We start from the raw sequence: 18449 nt of genomic DNA on the forward strand, positions 1-18449 counted from the left end.
AAAATACACTTTTTCAGGCAGAGGAAAGAGGAGAAATGTTTCTGACGCACGTTTTCCGCTTTGTTTACATAACCGGCATCGTTTCAAGTATGCGCATACCGTGCATTGTGTGACGCTATATGGACTGCACAAAACATTCAAAACTCAGCTGTGGGGTCAAGGTGATTGATTGGAGACACGACAATACGAGTCGGACAGATACTGGAGTAGGCTAACGTTAGCCTCCACTACAACCATACAGACAGTCCGCATGTCTAGGAACGCCCACAAAATGTTAAACGGCTGGTGCGCGAGTGGGGTAAAACCGCCCATATATCTCATGGGCTGACTCACCAAAAGACGGTGCTGCGGCTCTAAACTACAGGTTTGGGGGTTCTAGAGCAGAACACAAGACGTCTGCTCAGATGTGCGTTTACTGCGGTGGTTAAATCCCCGATCGTGTCTGCCTGGGCTGGGCTATCAGCTAAATTCTAACTTTGCTGAATGGATAGAACGGGGGAATTTACCCCACCCTAACCCCGCCCCCAGCCAGGCTGAGCCAGCTAAACCAGCGTCTATGACGAGATGTGGCCTCAACCTATAGCAACAGGCAACAACATGGATACAAGTGGAGAGGTTGAACGTTGTAAAAGTAGATTTACGTTACGGCAACAGCGATCATAAAGGCAGTATGGATTATACCGGACATATTGGAAATAGCTGGTAAGTCACTTTGCTTGCTGTACAACTGACTCTGTAGTGTCTGATAGCAGAGTTATCCAGCTGGTTAGTCAGCTAGCAGCTGCTAAAAGCTAACTAACGTACATTAGCTGAGAGTCTCGGCCAGAAAGACTGCTGTTCACCTCCCGTGTGAAATGGTGGCAGGTTTGTTAGGGTCACTACAAAATGTTTGCACTGCAGATTAACGGTTATTATATTTATGCGGTTCCGGGTCGGGGCGCGGGTCTCATGTCTGCGGGGCGGGGCGGGTGGCGGTACCGAGAGGTCACATGTGCGGGCTCGCGGAGCGGGGTCGGTATTGCACGTCGCGGGGCCGGGTGGGGCCGGGTCATGAAAATCAGACCCGCGCAGCACTCTGGCGTGCATTCAGGTGCATCATTCATAATGTACCGCCCCACGAGTTGTGTCACGTCGTCCGCGGTCGGTTGGTCGATTCATATGTCTGTCACGCATTTTTGTTTTGGTCTTAGGGGTGGTCGTTAACCACTTTTGGAGAGTTGTTGTGCACCAGACGTAGATATCTATCTATGGCCGGCTACTGAGAGACTAAGTAGGAAAGGACTCAGACTGCTCTCTAGATGAGCCTCAATGTCAGGAACACAAAGTCTAAACCAGTGGTTCTCAAATGGGGGTCCGCGGACCCCCAGGGGTCCGTTGCACTTTGCCAGGGGGTCTGCGAAAAGTTTTCAGGTAAAAAAAAAAAAAAATTGCTACATGTTACTTATTCCTTCTCAAACTACTTCCTACATGGTGCTAGTCTATCAGAATATCTTGGCTGTCATTGATTGTGTTGCATAGTGGTTTTCTGTACTGTTGACAAATTGTGATATTGTAAGTCGCTTTGGACAAAACAAAAGCATCTGCTAAATGACGTAATGTAAATGTAATGTAATAAAAAATAAAAAATAATGTTTTTTTGTAAAACCTTCATAGTTCAACGAAAATAGTTTATGCTTTAAATCTAAAATGGTTCATGGATTACATTCTAATAACAAACCTATCAAATTAAAAGTCAAGCACGTTACCGTGGAAACAATTAAGCTTAGCCCAAAATCACAAATCAGAATGAGGGGGTCCCCGGTATATTTTCTATCTTGTAAGGGGTCCTTGGCTGAAAAACATTTGAGAACCTCTGGTCTAAATGATACAGATCAAAGTAAACAGAACACCGCATGGACATTTCCACTAAGGCTTCACCAGTTGATCTGGGAGTCTCATCACGCAGGAAGGAGTCCTTGTTGCCTCCTAGGAGAGTTGACCCCTGACCTCTCTAAAGAGGCCTGTCATGGTGCAGAGAGAGAGAGAGAGAGGGATCGGCGGCGCGCCATGTGCCAAACGCATTACGATGATGATCCCAGTCGAAGCCAGTAAAGCAGGACACAGAGGGGCTTTTGTTGTGAAGGTCGGAGGGCCTCATCCCACCCACCCAAAGGCACACGGAGAAGTGCTGTGGTCAGTGGGTTTGGCGCGCGAGACTCGCGCAGAATGCCCCGTCGGAGGCAGCAGGGTGGTCGTAAAAAACACTTTAAGTACATTCCACAGAGAGAGAGGAGGGGACTCGCAGCACCTGCGAGTGCATCGGTCGGACCGCGTGTGTCGTTTGTACCAACTGTCCGGTCTGTGGCACACATGAGCATGTGTGACGATTGTTGTGCCATTGAGGCCATTTACACCTGGCGCTAACATGCGTTTCCTGTGATCATCAGATTGCAATCAGATTGTATTTGATCACTTCAGCCTGATTCCATTTACACCTGGCGTTAACATGCATTTTCTGCAATCTGATTGCAATCAGATTGCAATCAGATTGCAGAAATGGTTGTCCTCTCAATCCGCATTGCTGTATCCAGATTGAGAGGACACATTGCATTTACACTTGTGTTCAATGTGTACACAATGCATCCCATGACCACCTCCGGAGGTGGTTTGGCCGCTCAGATTGCAATCCTTCTTCAATGCGTTTTGGGGCTGTTTACACCTGGCATTTCAAGTGATAAAACACAGTCTGATTGCAATCTGATCACAGAAAACACATGTTAGTGCCAGGTGTAAACGGCCTCAAAAGGTGTCGACAGCGGGACGTCGTGTGGTGACGTGCACTGAGGGCTGAGGTCTTTCTGTTGTTTGTCCAGGTGTGAAGAAAGCCAACGTTCAGCATGGATGTGAAGAAAAAAGAGATGGACCTCCTGAGCAACACCATTGCTGCATATGCACACATCAAAGGTCAGTCACGTCTATCTGCATCATCAACGTATTCCATCCTATCAAACATACAATAGCAAAATGCCTTCAGCGCAACATTATTTGGACCATTTTTAACTCCGCCAAGGACCTCACCAACAACCCCCCCCCCCCCCCCACACACACACACAAAAACTCACTACCTCCTCCTAAACTCAACTGAACCCCCCCCCCCCCCCCCATAAAACTGGAACTCATATCTAATTTAATGCCTGTCTAACTGGGACTGTAAATTCATGTAAATTCCCTGCACATTAATGCCTATTTAATTTAGCCTGTAAATTTCATGTACATTCAATGTAAACTCTTATTTAACTCTGACTGTAAATTCATGTAAACTGCCACTGCCTATTTAACGTCTATTTAACTCAGTCTGTAAATCTCATGTAAATCCAACGTAAATTCATATTTATCATCCACAGAACACTTCACCACTCATGTACATATTGTATATATTTACTCGATTTGATTGCACTTGCAACTTTGTGATTGTCTTTAGTTATATTCCTACTTCTTATCCCTGTATATTGATGTGACCACTATGCTGCATACAGACACTAAGACAAATTCCTCGTATGTAACTTGCATACTGTGGCAATAAAAGTGATTCTGATTCTGATTCTGATATTTTGACAATTTTTAACTCCATCTAATGTCATGTCCTTCCTGTAGCAAACCCAGAGAGCTTCGGCCTGTACTTTGTGATCGGCGTGTGTTTCGGCCTGGTGCTGACGCTCTGCCTCCTGGTCATCCGCATCTCCTGTAAACCCCGCACCAACATGGACCCTCCCACGCCCGAGAAGAAACGCTTAAAGGACATCAGCGGAGAGGACGACGACGACGAGGAGAGCGAGGACGACGACGACGAGGAAGGGGTCGAAGGGGTCGAGACGCCCCTCGCTCCCTTGCCCAGCAGCACGGAGATCCCCATGGACAACCATCACAGCAGCCAGTCTGACGGGACGCTAAGCGTGAACGTGTTCACCTCCGCCGAGGAGCTGGAGCGGGCACAGCGGCTGGAGGAGCGGGAGAGGATCATACGGGAGATCTGGAGGAACGGCCAGCCTGATATCCTGGGGACGGGAACGGGGACTATCGGACGAGTGCATTACTACTAACACGCTCAAGTTCTGCAAGCGGGGACCAGCTCCGGTGCTGCCCGCGGCCACCATGACAGTAGTCTCGCTGGCCAGCCTCCTCTCCCTTCCGTCCGAGGAGTCTGGCGCCGCAGGTCTCCATAGTGGGATTGCGATGGGCGGCGCTTAGCGGCAGTGCCCTTGGAAAATTGTTTCAAACAATCCAACTTGCCGTTTTCAGCGTGTAGCAACGAGCTAGCGTGTAGGTTTCTGCCGTTAGCTTGCTAGCTAGTTAGCGTTGTTGTTTTCACTGAGGCGGCAGGGGACTATTTACAGCGACACACAGGGAGGAGGGCGCGGAAGCCGCTCTGATTGACATGGTCGGAGCCAATGACAGAGCTTCTTAAGCGGGGAGCGGACATCCGGCTGCCACCGAAACCGATGCCTCCAATGGGAGAGCAGAGTAGAGCAGGGGAGGGTTTATCCCAGTTATGGAGACCTGCGGCGCCAGACCCCTCGGACGGAAGGGAGAGGAGGCTGGCCAGTGAGACCACCATGACAGAGATACTCAGAATCAGACCTCAGTCTAGTGTCCCCCCGAAGCCTCATCATAAGACTTGGACATTTGAGACACTTAACTCTGATTCTTTGTGTCAGAGCGGAACTATGTGACGTCGCACTTCTTAACGTAGCCATTTGTTGCCTTCTTCCCCTGATTCAATGGAATGAAACCACGAGGTGCTTAAAGACTAATTTTGTCCATGTGGTCGTGATGCAGTATGACTGTGAGAGCTGATGAAGATTGAAGTGAGTGGGTTGAGTATAGAATGTATGGCGCTTAATGAGAAAAGCACAAAAAATGTAAGTTTATGTACTGTATTAAAAAGACAGAAATATAAGGACCAAAAATACAGTATGTTGCAATGGGGAGTTATTCCCTGTGTTTTGCAATGAGGATATTCCCTCATCATCACTGAGTTTACAAAGGGATAGAGACAGTCCGCATGTCTGGGAACGCCCACAAAATGTTAAACGGCCGGCGCGCGAGTGGGGTAAAACCGCCGATGTATCTCATGGGCTGACTCACCAAAAGACGGTGCTGCGGCTCTAAACTACAGGTTTGGGGGTTCTAGAGCAGAACACAAGACGTCTGCTCAGATGTGCGTTTACTGCGGTGGTTAAATCCCCGATCGTGTCTGCCTGGGCTGGGCTAGCAGCTAAATTCAAACTTTGCTGAATGGATAGAACGGGGGAATTTACCCCACCCTGACCCCGCCCCCAGCGTCTATTGTGGGCGTTCCTAGAGCCTGTATGGGCGTTCCCAGACATGCGGACTGTCTCTATAACTCAAAAGCAGCTCTTGTAATTTCTCCAGGAAAACACCCTCGGGAGTCTTAAAGGAAATTACATTGCTTTAACAAGAAATGATGGTGACACTTTATAATAATGTTCAGTCGTAAGTCGTTTGAACGTTATTATAAAGTGTTATCATTATGATCTATAGATGCAGGGGGTCAGTTTACACATAATAATGTCAGGACATTTCAAATTGGATGCTTTGCTTTGAGTATGATGCAATCTGGACAGTGTCTGTGTTTTCTGAAATAAATCCACCAAAGGAAATGACAAGATTAAAGTGCTAAGCTGAAATAATTCACGGTTGTTTCTGTTCCCGATGCTCACCCTTCAGACAAATATACAACAGGGCTCTTCTTCCACATACCTTCAGGCCATGGATTAAGAATCAGGATAAAATGCTTTTTTTTATTACTATTTTAATAGGACTTTAATGAGAAAGCCCCATTTTACCAGTAGTATAATTAATGCAAACGTCATACTTTGTTATTTGCCATTCATGCTCAAGGTCCTGTGTGAGCCTCATGTTAAAAGTGATCGTTTGGTAACAAAATGTCTTGGAACTAAATAGTCCCTTTGACAGTAAGGCCATGTTCACATTACAGGCAAATCAGATTTGCTGCTAAAGTCATTAATCATCATTATCTTGATTGGTTTCCAAAATCTGATTTGGGCAAGTGTTCAAGTCGGATCTGTGTGTCCAGACCTCCATATTTGGTTTGGGACAAGTGACACAAATCAGACTTGGAGCGTCCAGACTCATAAAACCAATCTGGATAGAATCATTAATAGGTCACTAAAGTTCACAAATCAGATTTGGCCTCCTAGTCTGAACAATGATTTCACAAAGTCGGTCATATAAAAGGCATCTGAGTTCAATGTCCTGATAACACAGAGGCTGGTATAATTCAGAGGAAAAAGAAACGTTTTTAAGACATTATTTGGCTGCCAACGAAGACTCACAGAACCTTAATGAATAGCCCAAATTGGGTGTGTGTTTGTACTGGATATAATCACAAAGCCAGTCAAGTCTGTTGATTTACAAATTAACGAATGAAGTCTTGGCTCTACAAAAAGGGGAAATATACTCATATGGCCATTGGCTTCTGTCCATGTTCTTTTCTCCGGCCAACCTGGCAGCCAGAAAAACCTGATTCTGAATCCGATGGTCCCTCGCTCTCGCTGTGAGTCTGGTGTAACTTTGCAGGGAGGGAGGTCTTGCTTGGAGAGGAGAAAAGCCAAGAACATGTTGGATGCCTGAGTCCTCAAAGGCACAACGTGCCAGGGAAGCAGCGTGCCTCGGGCCCACCCCGCCTGTCCGTCCGGTGGTGCCCACAGTGAAGTCCTCTCTGTTGCGGTCATGGTGGCGAGGCCTCTCATGTGGCTACGATGGGCTCTCTTAAGTCTGCAGCGTTGATGGTGTGCCCTCTTTGAAGTCGCTGTGTAATTACATGTGTATAAACGGTGTCTGTCTGTACCTCGAAATCATAGGACACTTGTGTATCACTACCCCCGACGACTCAATATTTTGAATGGTGCCCTTCTTATTTTTGCAGGATGTAAACAAGACACACGTATAATTTGGAGTGATGTATTTTCTTTCTTTATTTTTTATTTTTTTTATTTTACATTTTAACATTTTACAGAACACACAAAGAAAGAAAACAAAAACAGGCTCAGACACAGAGGTTTTTTTTTAGAAAAGGTAAAAAAAAAAAAAAAAAAACATATATATACTAAGGACATTCAGTGTTACAATATAGAACTACCAGCCACACACAGTGGCTTCATGCTTCTAGAAGATGCTGTGCATGGGGCCCCACGTAAAGGGTCCGGGGGTCACCCGTCACCCCTGACCTCGTCAAGATAAGTCAGAAACGGGTCACGGACGACTGAGAACTTTTCGAGAGAGTTGGTCCTCAGGAACCTGAGTCTCTCCATCTGTATAACAGAGACCAACGTCCGTTAACCACAACTGAAATGAAGGTGAAGAGGGAGACTTCCATTCCTTCAGAATTAGACTTTTGGCGACGGTTGTCCCCTGTGTCAGAGACTGTTGCACAGCTGCAGGGAAGTTCAGAGAGGTCTCCCTGAGCAGCCAAAGATGGCGAGTTCTGCCTCCGGCTGAAGGGTTAGGGAGGGATGTATTTTCGACTCGGTAATTATGCAGTTATGAAATAATACGTCAATAAAACCCGAGAACATCAACATGAGGGAACCCCAATTAGGGCCGACCGTGGTGGCTTCAGGGCCACAATGCAGCGTGGGAAACATCTCCACAAAGACGAACATCATACACGGGGGTAAGACTGTACTGTAATTTGTGGTTCTCTGGATGATTCGAGAAAACACCCCATTCATAAATAATCCCATCTACAGCAACGTTTACAGCCATTTAAGCCATTGCACAAGTCAAGTTAAATGAAACACATGCACCAGGCTCAAAAAACAAGCATAATGGCCCAATTTGCAACTCCTTTCTAAAATGTCACAACTGGAATTAATCTGAGGATAGAAAACAATCCTTATGTGATTATAATCCCGACAGTCATATTAAAGAGGCAACATATTTGAGCTTTCTTGTCGTTTATCGGAAGGTCGAGCATCTGATCTAACTCTGCGTCTGTCCAACTTTGACGGAGCCAAACTGTTCTGTCTCAGCCCAGCTTCCTCTTTCGTCGTGTCTAATTTTAACGCATGTGTTTTCTGTACAGCGATCTGACCTCTGACCTCCAACATCCTTCACGTTTATCTCCCAGCAGTTGCGTCTCACTTCTCCTATCACTTCCTTCCTGCTCAGTGACGGCACACTGTGGCCTGCTGTTGTCCTCTCCAAAAAGCAGCTTTTGTGAGACTGATACCACTTTCATACCAGGGTGTTTATCGGAAAACTTGGCATTTTGCATTCTTGATGTTTGATTTTCAAAGTACTGTTTTAAATGTATTCAAAGCAGCTACGAGCAAGATTTTCGATTGTTATTAAACAGTCTAATTTTAATATCGATGCATCACATCTTACCTCAGATAGTAGATGAGACCAACGCCGAGTGAATCGGCCAGTGTTGTCTTGATGATTAGTCTGTCTGCGGCCGGGGCAGATCAGGAAGTGAAAAGAAACGGTTAACGGCAGCCACTTCGGCCATAACCACAAAATAACAAAATGACTTCCAAACAAACTGTTAGAATATAACGAGAGATGTTCGCAAGAGTAGCAAGCCCCTGCATGGCGTTCTCTGTGTTTATGGTCTGTTGCTAGGCAGAGTGAAACGGTTGAAGGCAGGCAGCTGCCGTAAACCGTTTCGTTTCACTTCCTGGTCTATCCGGCCTGCCGGAAGACAGACACAGACTCTATAATCATCAAGAGAGCCATCTCCGATTCACACGGCTTTGGTCTCAGCTACTATTATAGGTAAGATGTGATGCATCAATATTATAATTATACTGTTTAATAACAATCGAAAATCTTGCTCGTAGCTGCTTTAAGCCCCTTTTTGGATTAAGTGGATCCTTACCTCTCAGGAAAATGTGCCGTGCCATCTCAGGCTATCTTATTTTTTTTATTTTTCACATGCAAACAACATACATATCTGTGTTTTGTCAACCCTGTTACCGACATAACAATTACTGTTTGAAAAGGTTTTAAATCCATATTTAGAACAAATCTGATTATATTATGAAAGATAAAGTCTCCCTTGTTACACTAAGTGTGTTTGTAAAGTGAGAATATTGAGGAGTTTACTTTTTTCCCCAAGGATGAATATGCCCATTTACATTTAGCACTTTCACAGCATCTTCTGTTTAAGAAAAAGTTATGTAAACAAAATAATAATACCCAAATTTCTTTGAGTGGATTACTGGTACTTTTTACTTAATGGATAAAATTCGTTTATTTTGCATGCGTCTTTTCTTTTTTTTTATATTAGAATATTATACAAGTAACAGAGCTGACACCTCAGTAACAGGGTTGACAACAGTTAGCATATTGGTTATACTGCCTGTTTAAGTTATAGTTATGGATGTAATAGTTGGCAAGAAGTAACTATTGGCAAGAAAAGTTTATTTTCATGTACACACAAAAGCATACTTTCGTCACTGTTACCCTAGAATGGTAACAGGGTTGACGAAAATGTTGTTGGCAGCCATTACTAGCCATCTGGTAAAGGTGCTAACACCACATGGTGTGCATTCATGAGAGGCCGAAATTATGTTATATATCTACATTTAAAATTCCAAACAAATCACTTTTTAATGTATGCTTTTCTGGTAACAGGGCTGACACAGCGTGCTCGTCCCCCTCTGTCAGACATTACAAAACTTGAAGAAAATTCATTAAAAGCAGATGTCACTTACTTATCTTTCCACCATCATCTTTAGAACAGGCAGGTGATGTCACTTCCTGGAAATGCTACAACTTTTGGAACAGTCCATTATGTCTGAAGGGGTGTTTTCGTTAAAAGCAACAGGGTTGACCACAACATGGATACAAGACTATATTGTTATTTTTCTCATCATTTTACACATATTAAGAATAAAACCCGTTCATGAGTAATGAAACAACACTTGGGGCATTATATAGGTGTATGTTTTTTTATTTATGATAGTTTGGATGTTTTTTGGCCTCAATAGCTAGCCAAAGTAGAAAGATCAGACTGAGATACAGGTCATTCTCGCATTTTTTGCAAGATGCTTCACACAAAAAAGTGTTTAAAACTCTTTAAAAACAAAATGAAGAAATAATTCATTTGTTTTTATTAAGAGACATATCTGGGGAAGTAAATTAGAAAATGTTTTATTGCTTATTTGTTGTTTATTGGGATTTACAGAGGAATCCAGATATACATAAAAGATACATAAATACATAAAATGGCAAGTTTTCCGATAATCATCCACCAACGGACCAGGGTTAGTACTGGACCCATGTTCAACTCTTTTTTTGTCAATTCACACCAAGTCAGTCAACACGGGGTTAATCTCTGGTCGTGACAATTCAGAGCTGGGTCACAACATAGGATAGGCTATTAAATAATAATAATAAATAGCAACCCGGGTTGGTGTCATTCCCACTTAAATGAACTCTGGTCCGAGAAATGAACCCATTAAATGAACCCACCTCCAGAGGTGGGTCGCCCACCCGGGTTATAACCTTTTCATACCCAAAATCAACCTGTGAATAACCCTGGTTGAACCCCTGGTGTAAAAGGGTTATTATTCACCAAGGGTCCAACCAGGGTTATTCCCAGGATGATTTTGGGGTATGAAAGGATTAACCCTGGTTGCCCCGACCATGCTTGGACAAAGGTTAATTTCGGTGTGAATGGCACCACCCGGGTTGCTAACTGTTATGCATCTATCTGAATTGTCACGACCAGAGATTAACCCTGTGTTGATTGACTCGGTGTGAATTGACAAGAGAAGGGTTGTTGAACATGGGTCGAGTAATCCTGATCCGACCCTGGTCGTTGGTCTGTAAGTGGTATTATGGGGGGGGGGGGGGGGGGGGGGGGTCATTACTTCTACATGAGTCAAATATAAAAGCTGTTACAAGTTATATAATATTATAATTTATAGGAGGGCTAGTAGTGAAAGTAACAGCCACAATCAAAATGATGAATGGTCTGCTTACAGGTCCCCCTAGTGGAAATAAATTAAGTAAATGCTCACTTGCGTTTGCAAGGCCTTCAAGATAAACCAGTGCTTTTTATTAAAGCATCTTTTAAAAAGTGCTGAACATGCTGCAACATCAACTGGCCATTTATTTACCTTTTCCCCCTTGTCCGATATTGAACACGTTGCTATTTAATAGTCTGTTCCCATGGCAGTTTCAGAAGCCTCGCTGTCTCTGATGAGCTCCAGATGTGGTCCAGATGTTTGCTGTGTAGCGGGGCAGCAGCGCTGGCAGGCTGAGACTAGGAGCATACCACCACCACGACTTGGGCCAGAAACCAGATCTATACGCCTCACTCAGAACATGGTATGGTCCAAATATGGTCACAAGTGCAAAGAATTCCTCAGTAGTTCTATTCCCACTCTATATCCATCTCAATGAGTCACTGGGTTTTGAGTTTCGGAGTGAGTCAGTTTTCCTCAGAGTGACACAAGAAACTGTTTTTCAACTTCAGAAATGGCAGAAAACACAATCAAAGCACAATCTTTGGTCTTTTTCCTTTTTAAAGTCATTTCAGAAAATGCAGAACACGACTGTTTAAGTCGTCTGTTTAAATATTATATCTTAACACATTAGTCTTCTGGGTGAAATTTGCATGCGTTTTGTTTACTTTTTCCCTCATGTGAGATCCGCTTCATCAAACCAGCACCCATTGAGGAGCATAGGGTTTCTTTTCATGTACAAAAGTAGACACACAGTACCCCCTACTGGATTGATGGGCTATTGCAGCCTATTCTCTTAATTAAATATTTACCTGCAGTTATGACCACTATTTCATTAATATGGTAACAGTAACAGCGCCCCCTTTTGACGTCTCAACATTATATTTTAGTTATTTTAAAAAGATACATGAAAAAGATGTCCTCCTATGTACAACTGCATATATTATTACACATTCAGAATCAGAATCACTTTTCTGAATCAGAATCAATCAGAATTCTACCGAGGCCGTGGCTCTGTAAATAAACATAAAACATACCTATGACAGCAGGAATAGAAAAGAGAAAGTAGACAATGAAACAAAGTAATGCAATACATCAATTGTTACAAAATACAACCCAATAGTTCCAGCATTGACAACAACAATGTACAAAACAGTACATTGTCATTGTTTTTTAAGTCTTTTCAGAGGTTCCAACAGGCGATATCCTTTCCGATAGAGGATTAGCTGTACATTCTAAAGTAGCCCTCGCTTGTGTGTCTGCGCTGCGGAGTGAGAAGTCGCTCGGCTGTTCTCCTCCCATGCACTCCGTGTGAGGAAAATGTTCTTCTGGTGTACATTTGCAGTTGAGGGCATCTATGGCATCATCTCAGACAACCAGCCCAGTCACAGTGTCAGCTCAGCTGCTACTAATGTTTCATCCTCAAACTATGTACCTCGTCCTGTATGGGAAGGAGTGTGTTTTGGTAATAATCAGTTAAAGCATTCACAGTCAGTATGGGAACCATAACTTCTGTAGGCTTTGTTGTGGGTCAGGTAAGGTAAGGTAAGGTAAGGTAAGGTAAGGTAAGGTAAGGTAATGTAAGCAGTAATCATGGATGCATGCAAAACCTCAAGACACATTTGACTGACCTGCAGAACCATTCGTTTGTTCCTCTCGTCTTTCACTTCGTCTTTGATGTCCTGCATGTCTCGGCTGATCAGAAGGGACAGAAACACAACAGAGACACAGGAGGTTAAGGACAACGTCACATCACAAAACGAAGCACCGGAGTGTATATTTATTCGATAATTTTCATGAAACACAAATGACCCTTAACACTAGAAAGACCACAGCGGTCATTTAGACCTTTTTGAAATATATATGTGCAATAATTTTGTTGAATTAAAAAATACAACGCTGCTGCATGATACCTGGCTTTTCCTAAAAGTGTCTGTATTGTAATTTAAAATAGTTTTTATATGATTTACACAAAAGGCAAAGAAAATATTTTTTTTAACCTAGAAAGACCCTCTAGTTACATGGTTATTTGCGGGCTGTATTCTAAAGCATTACCGAGTTTTGTTGGGATATGGTTTGCACTTTATACATTGGACCAAAATAAACAAAGGTGTGAGGAATGTGATGTCATTTCAGTATTTTGAATAAAACAATTGGCTTACATTTACATCCACAGTATCATCATTTTTCATCATCTTCTATGCTAAAACCTCTCAATAAATCTGTCACCAAAATATTCTGATTAGTAATGTTGAATTAAAGGTTTATGAATGTCACATAACTAACTAACTCCGTTACAATTCCATAAATAACCCTATTACATCCATAACTATAACTTAAACAGGCAGTATAACCAATATGCTAACTGTTGTCAACCCTGTTACTGAGGTGTCAGCCCTGTTACTTGTATAATATTCTAATATAATTCAAAAAAAAATAAAAGACACATGTAAAATAAACTAATTTTATGCGTTAAGTAAAAAGTACCAGTAATCCACTCAAAGAAATTTGGGTATTATTATTTTGTTTACATAACTTTTTCTTAAACAGAAGATGCTGTGAAAGTGCTAAATGTAAATGGGCATTTCTACAACAGCATGAGTGAATACTGGATTCTGATTGGCTAGCAACAGTGGTAAATAGGCCAACAATCTACAGTTCGGCTCCAACCGCAGTATCACTCCGCTCCCTGATGAATGAAGAACACCTGTGCTGACTCCGCCCACTGTTAGCCTGTCAGTCTACAAATCTCTAACAAGGAAATGTCCGATTTCGTAGTAACGTTTGATTTACTGGGTGGATTGAGTTTTGAGCAGTGGTTAGATGAAGATGAAGGTGAAGTGAACAAAGAACGACATGGTGAAATTGGGGAGAGAGAACTGGCTGAGCTTGAGTTGTCACGGAGTGAACCTGGGACTCTGCCGTCACCAGATATCAACACACCACCACCAAAACGGGCTGCTTTAGATAACTGTTTAAATAACTGTACTTTTACAGGCAATGTATCAATAACTGTGAATCCCGTTAAGGAATAGGTTAGTTGTTTTTTGGCTCAAAGGCAACTAAATGTTTAGTGCAATCATTGATCTTGTGTATGGAACTATATTCTGTGGCGGAAGGATAAATGTATTCTGAAACCAGTAATGATTGTAAATAAATGAATTGAATGTTACAATTGTGTATTTTTTATATTATGTGGTAGCTATTGTAGAAAAGAAATTCCATCCTTGGGGAAAAAAGTAAACTCCTCAATATTCTCACTTTACAAACACACTTAGTGTAACAAGGGAGACTTTATCTTTCATAATATATCAGATATGTTCTAAATATGGATTTAAAACCTTTTCAAACAGTAATTGTTATGTCGGTAACAGGGTTGACAAAACACAGATATGCATGTTGTTTATATGTGAAAAAATAAAAAAATAAGATAGCCTGAGATGGCACGGCACATTTTCCTGAGAGGTAAGGATCCACTTAATCCAAAAAGGGGCTTAAATACTTTTAAAACAGTACTTTGAAAATCAAACATCAAGAATGCAAAATGCCAAGTCTTCCGATAAACACCCAACTGGTACTGTATAATATTACTGAAATCATATTGGTAATAAGTTACTGAGTTACTGCTAAAAGTAATATATTACATGTAATATGTTACTTTGTAATGAGTTACCCCCAACACTCCATTTGGGTGAATCCATCTCAGTTGGAGTGGTGGGACACTATTGTCTTTTGCAGCCCCATCATTTTGTTTAGGCAGATAAGATAAGACGAAGATAAGAAGAAGAGAAGGTGCATTTTGACCTGAAAATAGTGACGTTTGAGTTTTCAGATCAACCAAAATGAGATGTGCTCACTCATGTTGTGCCTGCAGCAGCTCCAGGGCCATCCTCAGCTCCTTGATCTCAGCCTGCAGGCTCTCCAGAGACGGCTCTTGTTGTTTGTGGGTCACAGCTTTGCCGTCCACCACTACTTTGGGCGGTGCAGCAGGTCGAGAGGGAGGAGGGGTCTTGGGCAGATGATCGGGCTTGGGAGGCGATGGAGTGATATTTTCTGCACCCTACAATGATTTAGGGGACACTGGAATTAAAAGGCATTCAACAGACCTAGGAACTATGATGATTATAACTTGGGAATATAGAACATATTATGTTATTTTCTTTCATGATTTATAAATACTAATCATCCTTTAATATAAGCTCTTGTTAATGTATCATTTGTGTGGGCATCATGGTTTCATTCCAAATTTAGCAAAATGTGATGCATTTCATGTCCAGTGATATTTTTAACAAACCTTTTGCAAGCCAGGTGATTTCGGCATTTTGGGCAGTAGTTCTGGTTCCGTCTGGTCGGTGCCACTCTGAGCCTGCGAATGAGTATCAACCATGACCTTAATATTAATTAATATTAATATGAATATTAATATTAATATATTAATAAAAATAAAAATAAACATGACCTTAATGATGATCCCTGTTAAGACCACCCTGTTAAAGCTGTGACCCCCCACCCCCACCCAGCTCCCCGGGCTGCACAGACAGAGACACACAGGCATATAGAGAGAGATAGAAAGTGACCCGTCTTGAGGTTGCTAGCAGTTCAAAGCCGGTAAAACACACACACGCATGCACGCACACATGCACGCACGCACGCACAGTTTAAGAACCGTCTAGAAATGAATGGATTAATTTCCCCATTGGCGAGACATTGGCACGCTATGGAGAGATTGGCTCGAAACACGCACGCACGCACGCACACACACACACACACACACACACACACACACACACACACGCATGCACGCACGCACACGCACAGACACACACACACACACACACACACACACACACATACACACACACAAACACACAGACACACACACACACACACACACACACACACACACAGACACACGCACACACACACACACACACACACACACACACACACAGACACACACGCACGCACACACACACACACACACACACGCACACACACACACGCACGCACGCACACACACACACACACACACGCACACACACACACACACACACACACACAGTGTCAGAGAGAGGGGAGAGGGGGTGGAGGAGAAGGGAGGGACTTGCAAACCTGCACCGCTTACTTCAACAGCTGGGTGTGATTTTTACTTTCAATCAAACGTAGGCGTGTGGACATAATAAAATAATAGCTAGCCAACAAGGCTGTGAAAACCGGGGTGTGTCTATGATCGCAGCTGTGCCCCTTATTCAAACATATTGGTTTCTGGTCTATTGTGAGTGCTGTTGGTGGAGAAATTAATATCTCTGCCTCTGCCACAATGGATTTCTCCCTGTATGGTTGTTGATGCAAAATGGTGAATCTAGAAAGGAGCCCTTGCTCTTTGATTTGAAGGAAATGGCACTTTATTTTATTTTATTTTATTTTATTTTATTTTATTTTATTTTATTTTATTTTATTTTATTTTATTTTATTTTATTTTATTTTATTTTATTCTATTTTATTTCATTGTATTTTATTTTATTGACTGTTTTTTTTACGTTTAGGGAGATACTGTGTGACACTGTGTTATGCTATGTTGTGTCATGTGGATATTTCATAGCCTGGGTAAACCCATCCCCCACGTGACCTGCTCTCAGACCTGTTCTCAGTCACTGGGAACTGAGAGAGCAGGTCACGTGGGGGCTGGGTTTACCTAGGCTAGATATTTCATGCCTGAGTGCGAGCAACTGCAACTTGTCCCAATTTCCCCCCGGGGATCATTAAAGTCTTTCTGATTCTGATTCTGATTCTGAAAACCTGTTTCCCGTTGATATTTTAGATGGGGAATGTTTTGCTATCAAACCTCTAGCTGCACTGGAAATATCTCGGTGTGACGATACAGCATCTACGTTTGGCCAGTGACAACAAATTGGGTCTAGAAATGTAACGTACTTCAACCAGTAGCTTAAAGGAACACTCCGCCCATTTTCAACCAGCTTTGTATCATTAGAACATCAGTAGTATATCAGAAAACTGTAAACGGTTTTGAAGTCTGTCATTTAATTTGACAGTTATTGAGTGTTAAAGTGTGGACCAGTGACATCACTGCTCCACACTAACTCAAATTAATAACTCATTAACTCAAATCAACTCTCAATAACTGTCAAACTATTCATCATTCATCTAGTTTGACAGTTATTGAGAGTTTATTTGAGTTAATGAGTTATTAATTTGAGTTAGTGTGGACCAGTGATGTCACTGGTCCACACTTTAACACTCAATAACTGTCAAATTAAATGACAGACTTCAAAACAGTTTACAGTATTCTGATATACTACTGATGTTCTAATGATACAAAGCTGATTGAAAATGGGCAGAGTGTTCCTTTAACGTGTTTTTGTGTGGATTTTCCCTCTCTCTCAACACGTCAACTGACCTGAATGTGTTCTAAGGCGGCCTATCATCTTCCACTGTATGACCTAAATTGGAGCACGCTTGACTGACAGGACTGCAAACACAAGGGAGTTGCCTTGTTGTCTTGTGGTAATCTCAGTTTCTGTGTGGCTTAGCAGGTTATCAATGGCTCTTCAAATTCCACCGTTTTGGGTTCAAGCCTGGATTATTATGACAATAAAATGGATCTCTGTTGTTTGGTCACTTTAAACAGAAAGGTAATCATTAGGGATGTCCGATATTATCGGCCTACCGATATTATCGGCCGATATTAGCATAAAAAATTCATATCGGAAAATATCGGTATCGGTTTTCATGCCGCCGATAATAACACTTACAACTTTAACACAACGTGCATATTATATATTAAACTCTTCAGCTACTTCTGCTCTCACTAAAAATGTAAAAATAATATATAAGTGATGTGATGTATGAAAAAAAAGCCCGCTTATATTGGTATCGGTTGATATCGGTTGATATCGGAAATGAAGAGTTGGACATTATCGGATATCGGATATCGGTAAAAAAGCCAATATCGAACATCCCTAGTTAATCATATGATAATTGTCACTATAATGAACATACTACTGCCGTGACCAGGCCAGACGGCGGTCTCCTCTGTGGGGGTTTGGCTCTGTTCGCTGTGGGATGACTCAGCTTATCTGCCGACACGTCCACTCCATCAAACTGGTCAGAGTCTTTCTCCTCCACGTATTTTGGTGACACAGGAGCCAAATCACCATTGGCTCTAGGGAAAAGAATACAGTCAAATGTCATTCAATTTTAATATTAAAGATAATATATAATATATACATTTTAATTTCAATTTTTTCCCCCAATTTGTCATAGTTCAAGCAAACAAAAGAGATGTAAGACAGAGAGAGACAAATGCGGGGGGAAATGTGGTAGCACTTAGATTACAGCTCATTAATAACCAGTGTTGGGCAAGTTACTTTCAAAATGTAATATACTACATATTATTAGTTACTTTCATTTGAAAGTAATAAGTTACTT

General features: G+C 42.3%; 2 protein-coding genes across 3 annotated transcripts in view; one reads left to right on the top strand and one right to left on the bottom strand.

The window, feature by feature from the left end:
• eva1ba (eva-1 homolog Ba (C. elegans)) overlaps nucleotides 1-5661 on the top strand; it is a 31551-nt gene extending 25890 nt beyond the window's left edge. The window contains exons 3-5 of the mRNA XM_083662701.1: nucleotides 2853-2943; nucleotides 3634-4140; nucleotides 4602-5661. Coding sequence (XP_083518827.1) covers nucleotides 2877-2943; nucleotides 3634-4079 — 513 coding nt within the window. The 5' untranslated portion in view covers nucleotides 2853-2876 and the 3' untranslated portion in view covers nucleotides 4080-4140; nucleotides 4602-5661. The remainder of the gene's footprint in view (nucleotides 1-2852; nucleotides 2944-3633; nucleotides 4141-4601) is intronic.
• Nucleotides 5662-9999: 4338 nt separating this feature from the next.
• Nucleotides 10000-18449, bottom strand: part of sh3d21 (SH3 domain containing 21) — a 25510-nt gene continuing 17060 nt past the window's right edge. For both annotated transcript variants that reach the window (XM_083662543.1, XM_083662544.1), the window contains exons 13-17: nucleotides 18021-18183; nucleotides 15295-15366; nucleotides 14858-15060; nucleotides 12632-12695; nucleotides 10000-12441 (exon numbers count right to left, since the gene is read on the bottom strand). In XM_083662543.1, coding sequence (XP_083518669.1) covers nucleotides 12409-12441; nucleotides 12632-12695; nucleotides 14858-15060; nucleotides 15295-15366; nucleotides 18021-18183 — 535 coding nt within the window. In that variant the 3' untranslated portion in view covers nucleotides 10000-12408. The remainder of the gene's footprint in view (nucleotides 12442-12631; nucleotides 12696-14857; nucleotides 15061-15294; nucleotides 15367-18020; nucleotides 18184-18449) is intronic.

This window comes from Poromitra crassiceps (assembly GCF_964638095.1).
Source record: "Poromitra crassiceps genome assembly, chromosome: 29".
NCBI classification, from domain to species: Eukaryota; Metazoa; Chordata; class Actinopteri; order Beryciformes; family Melamphaidae; genus Poromitra; species Poromitra crassiceps.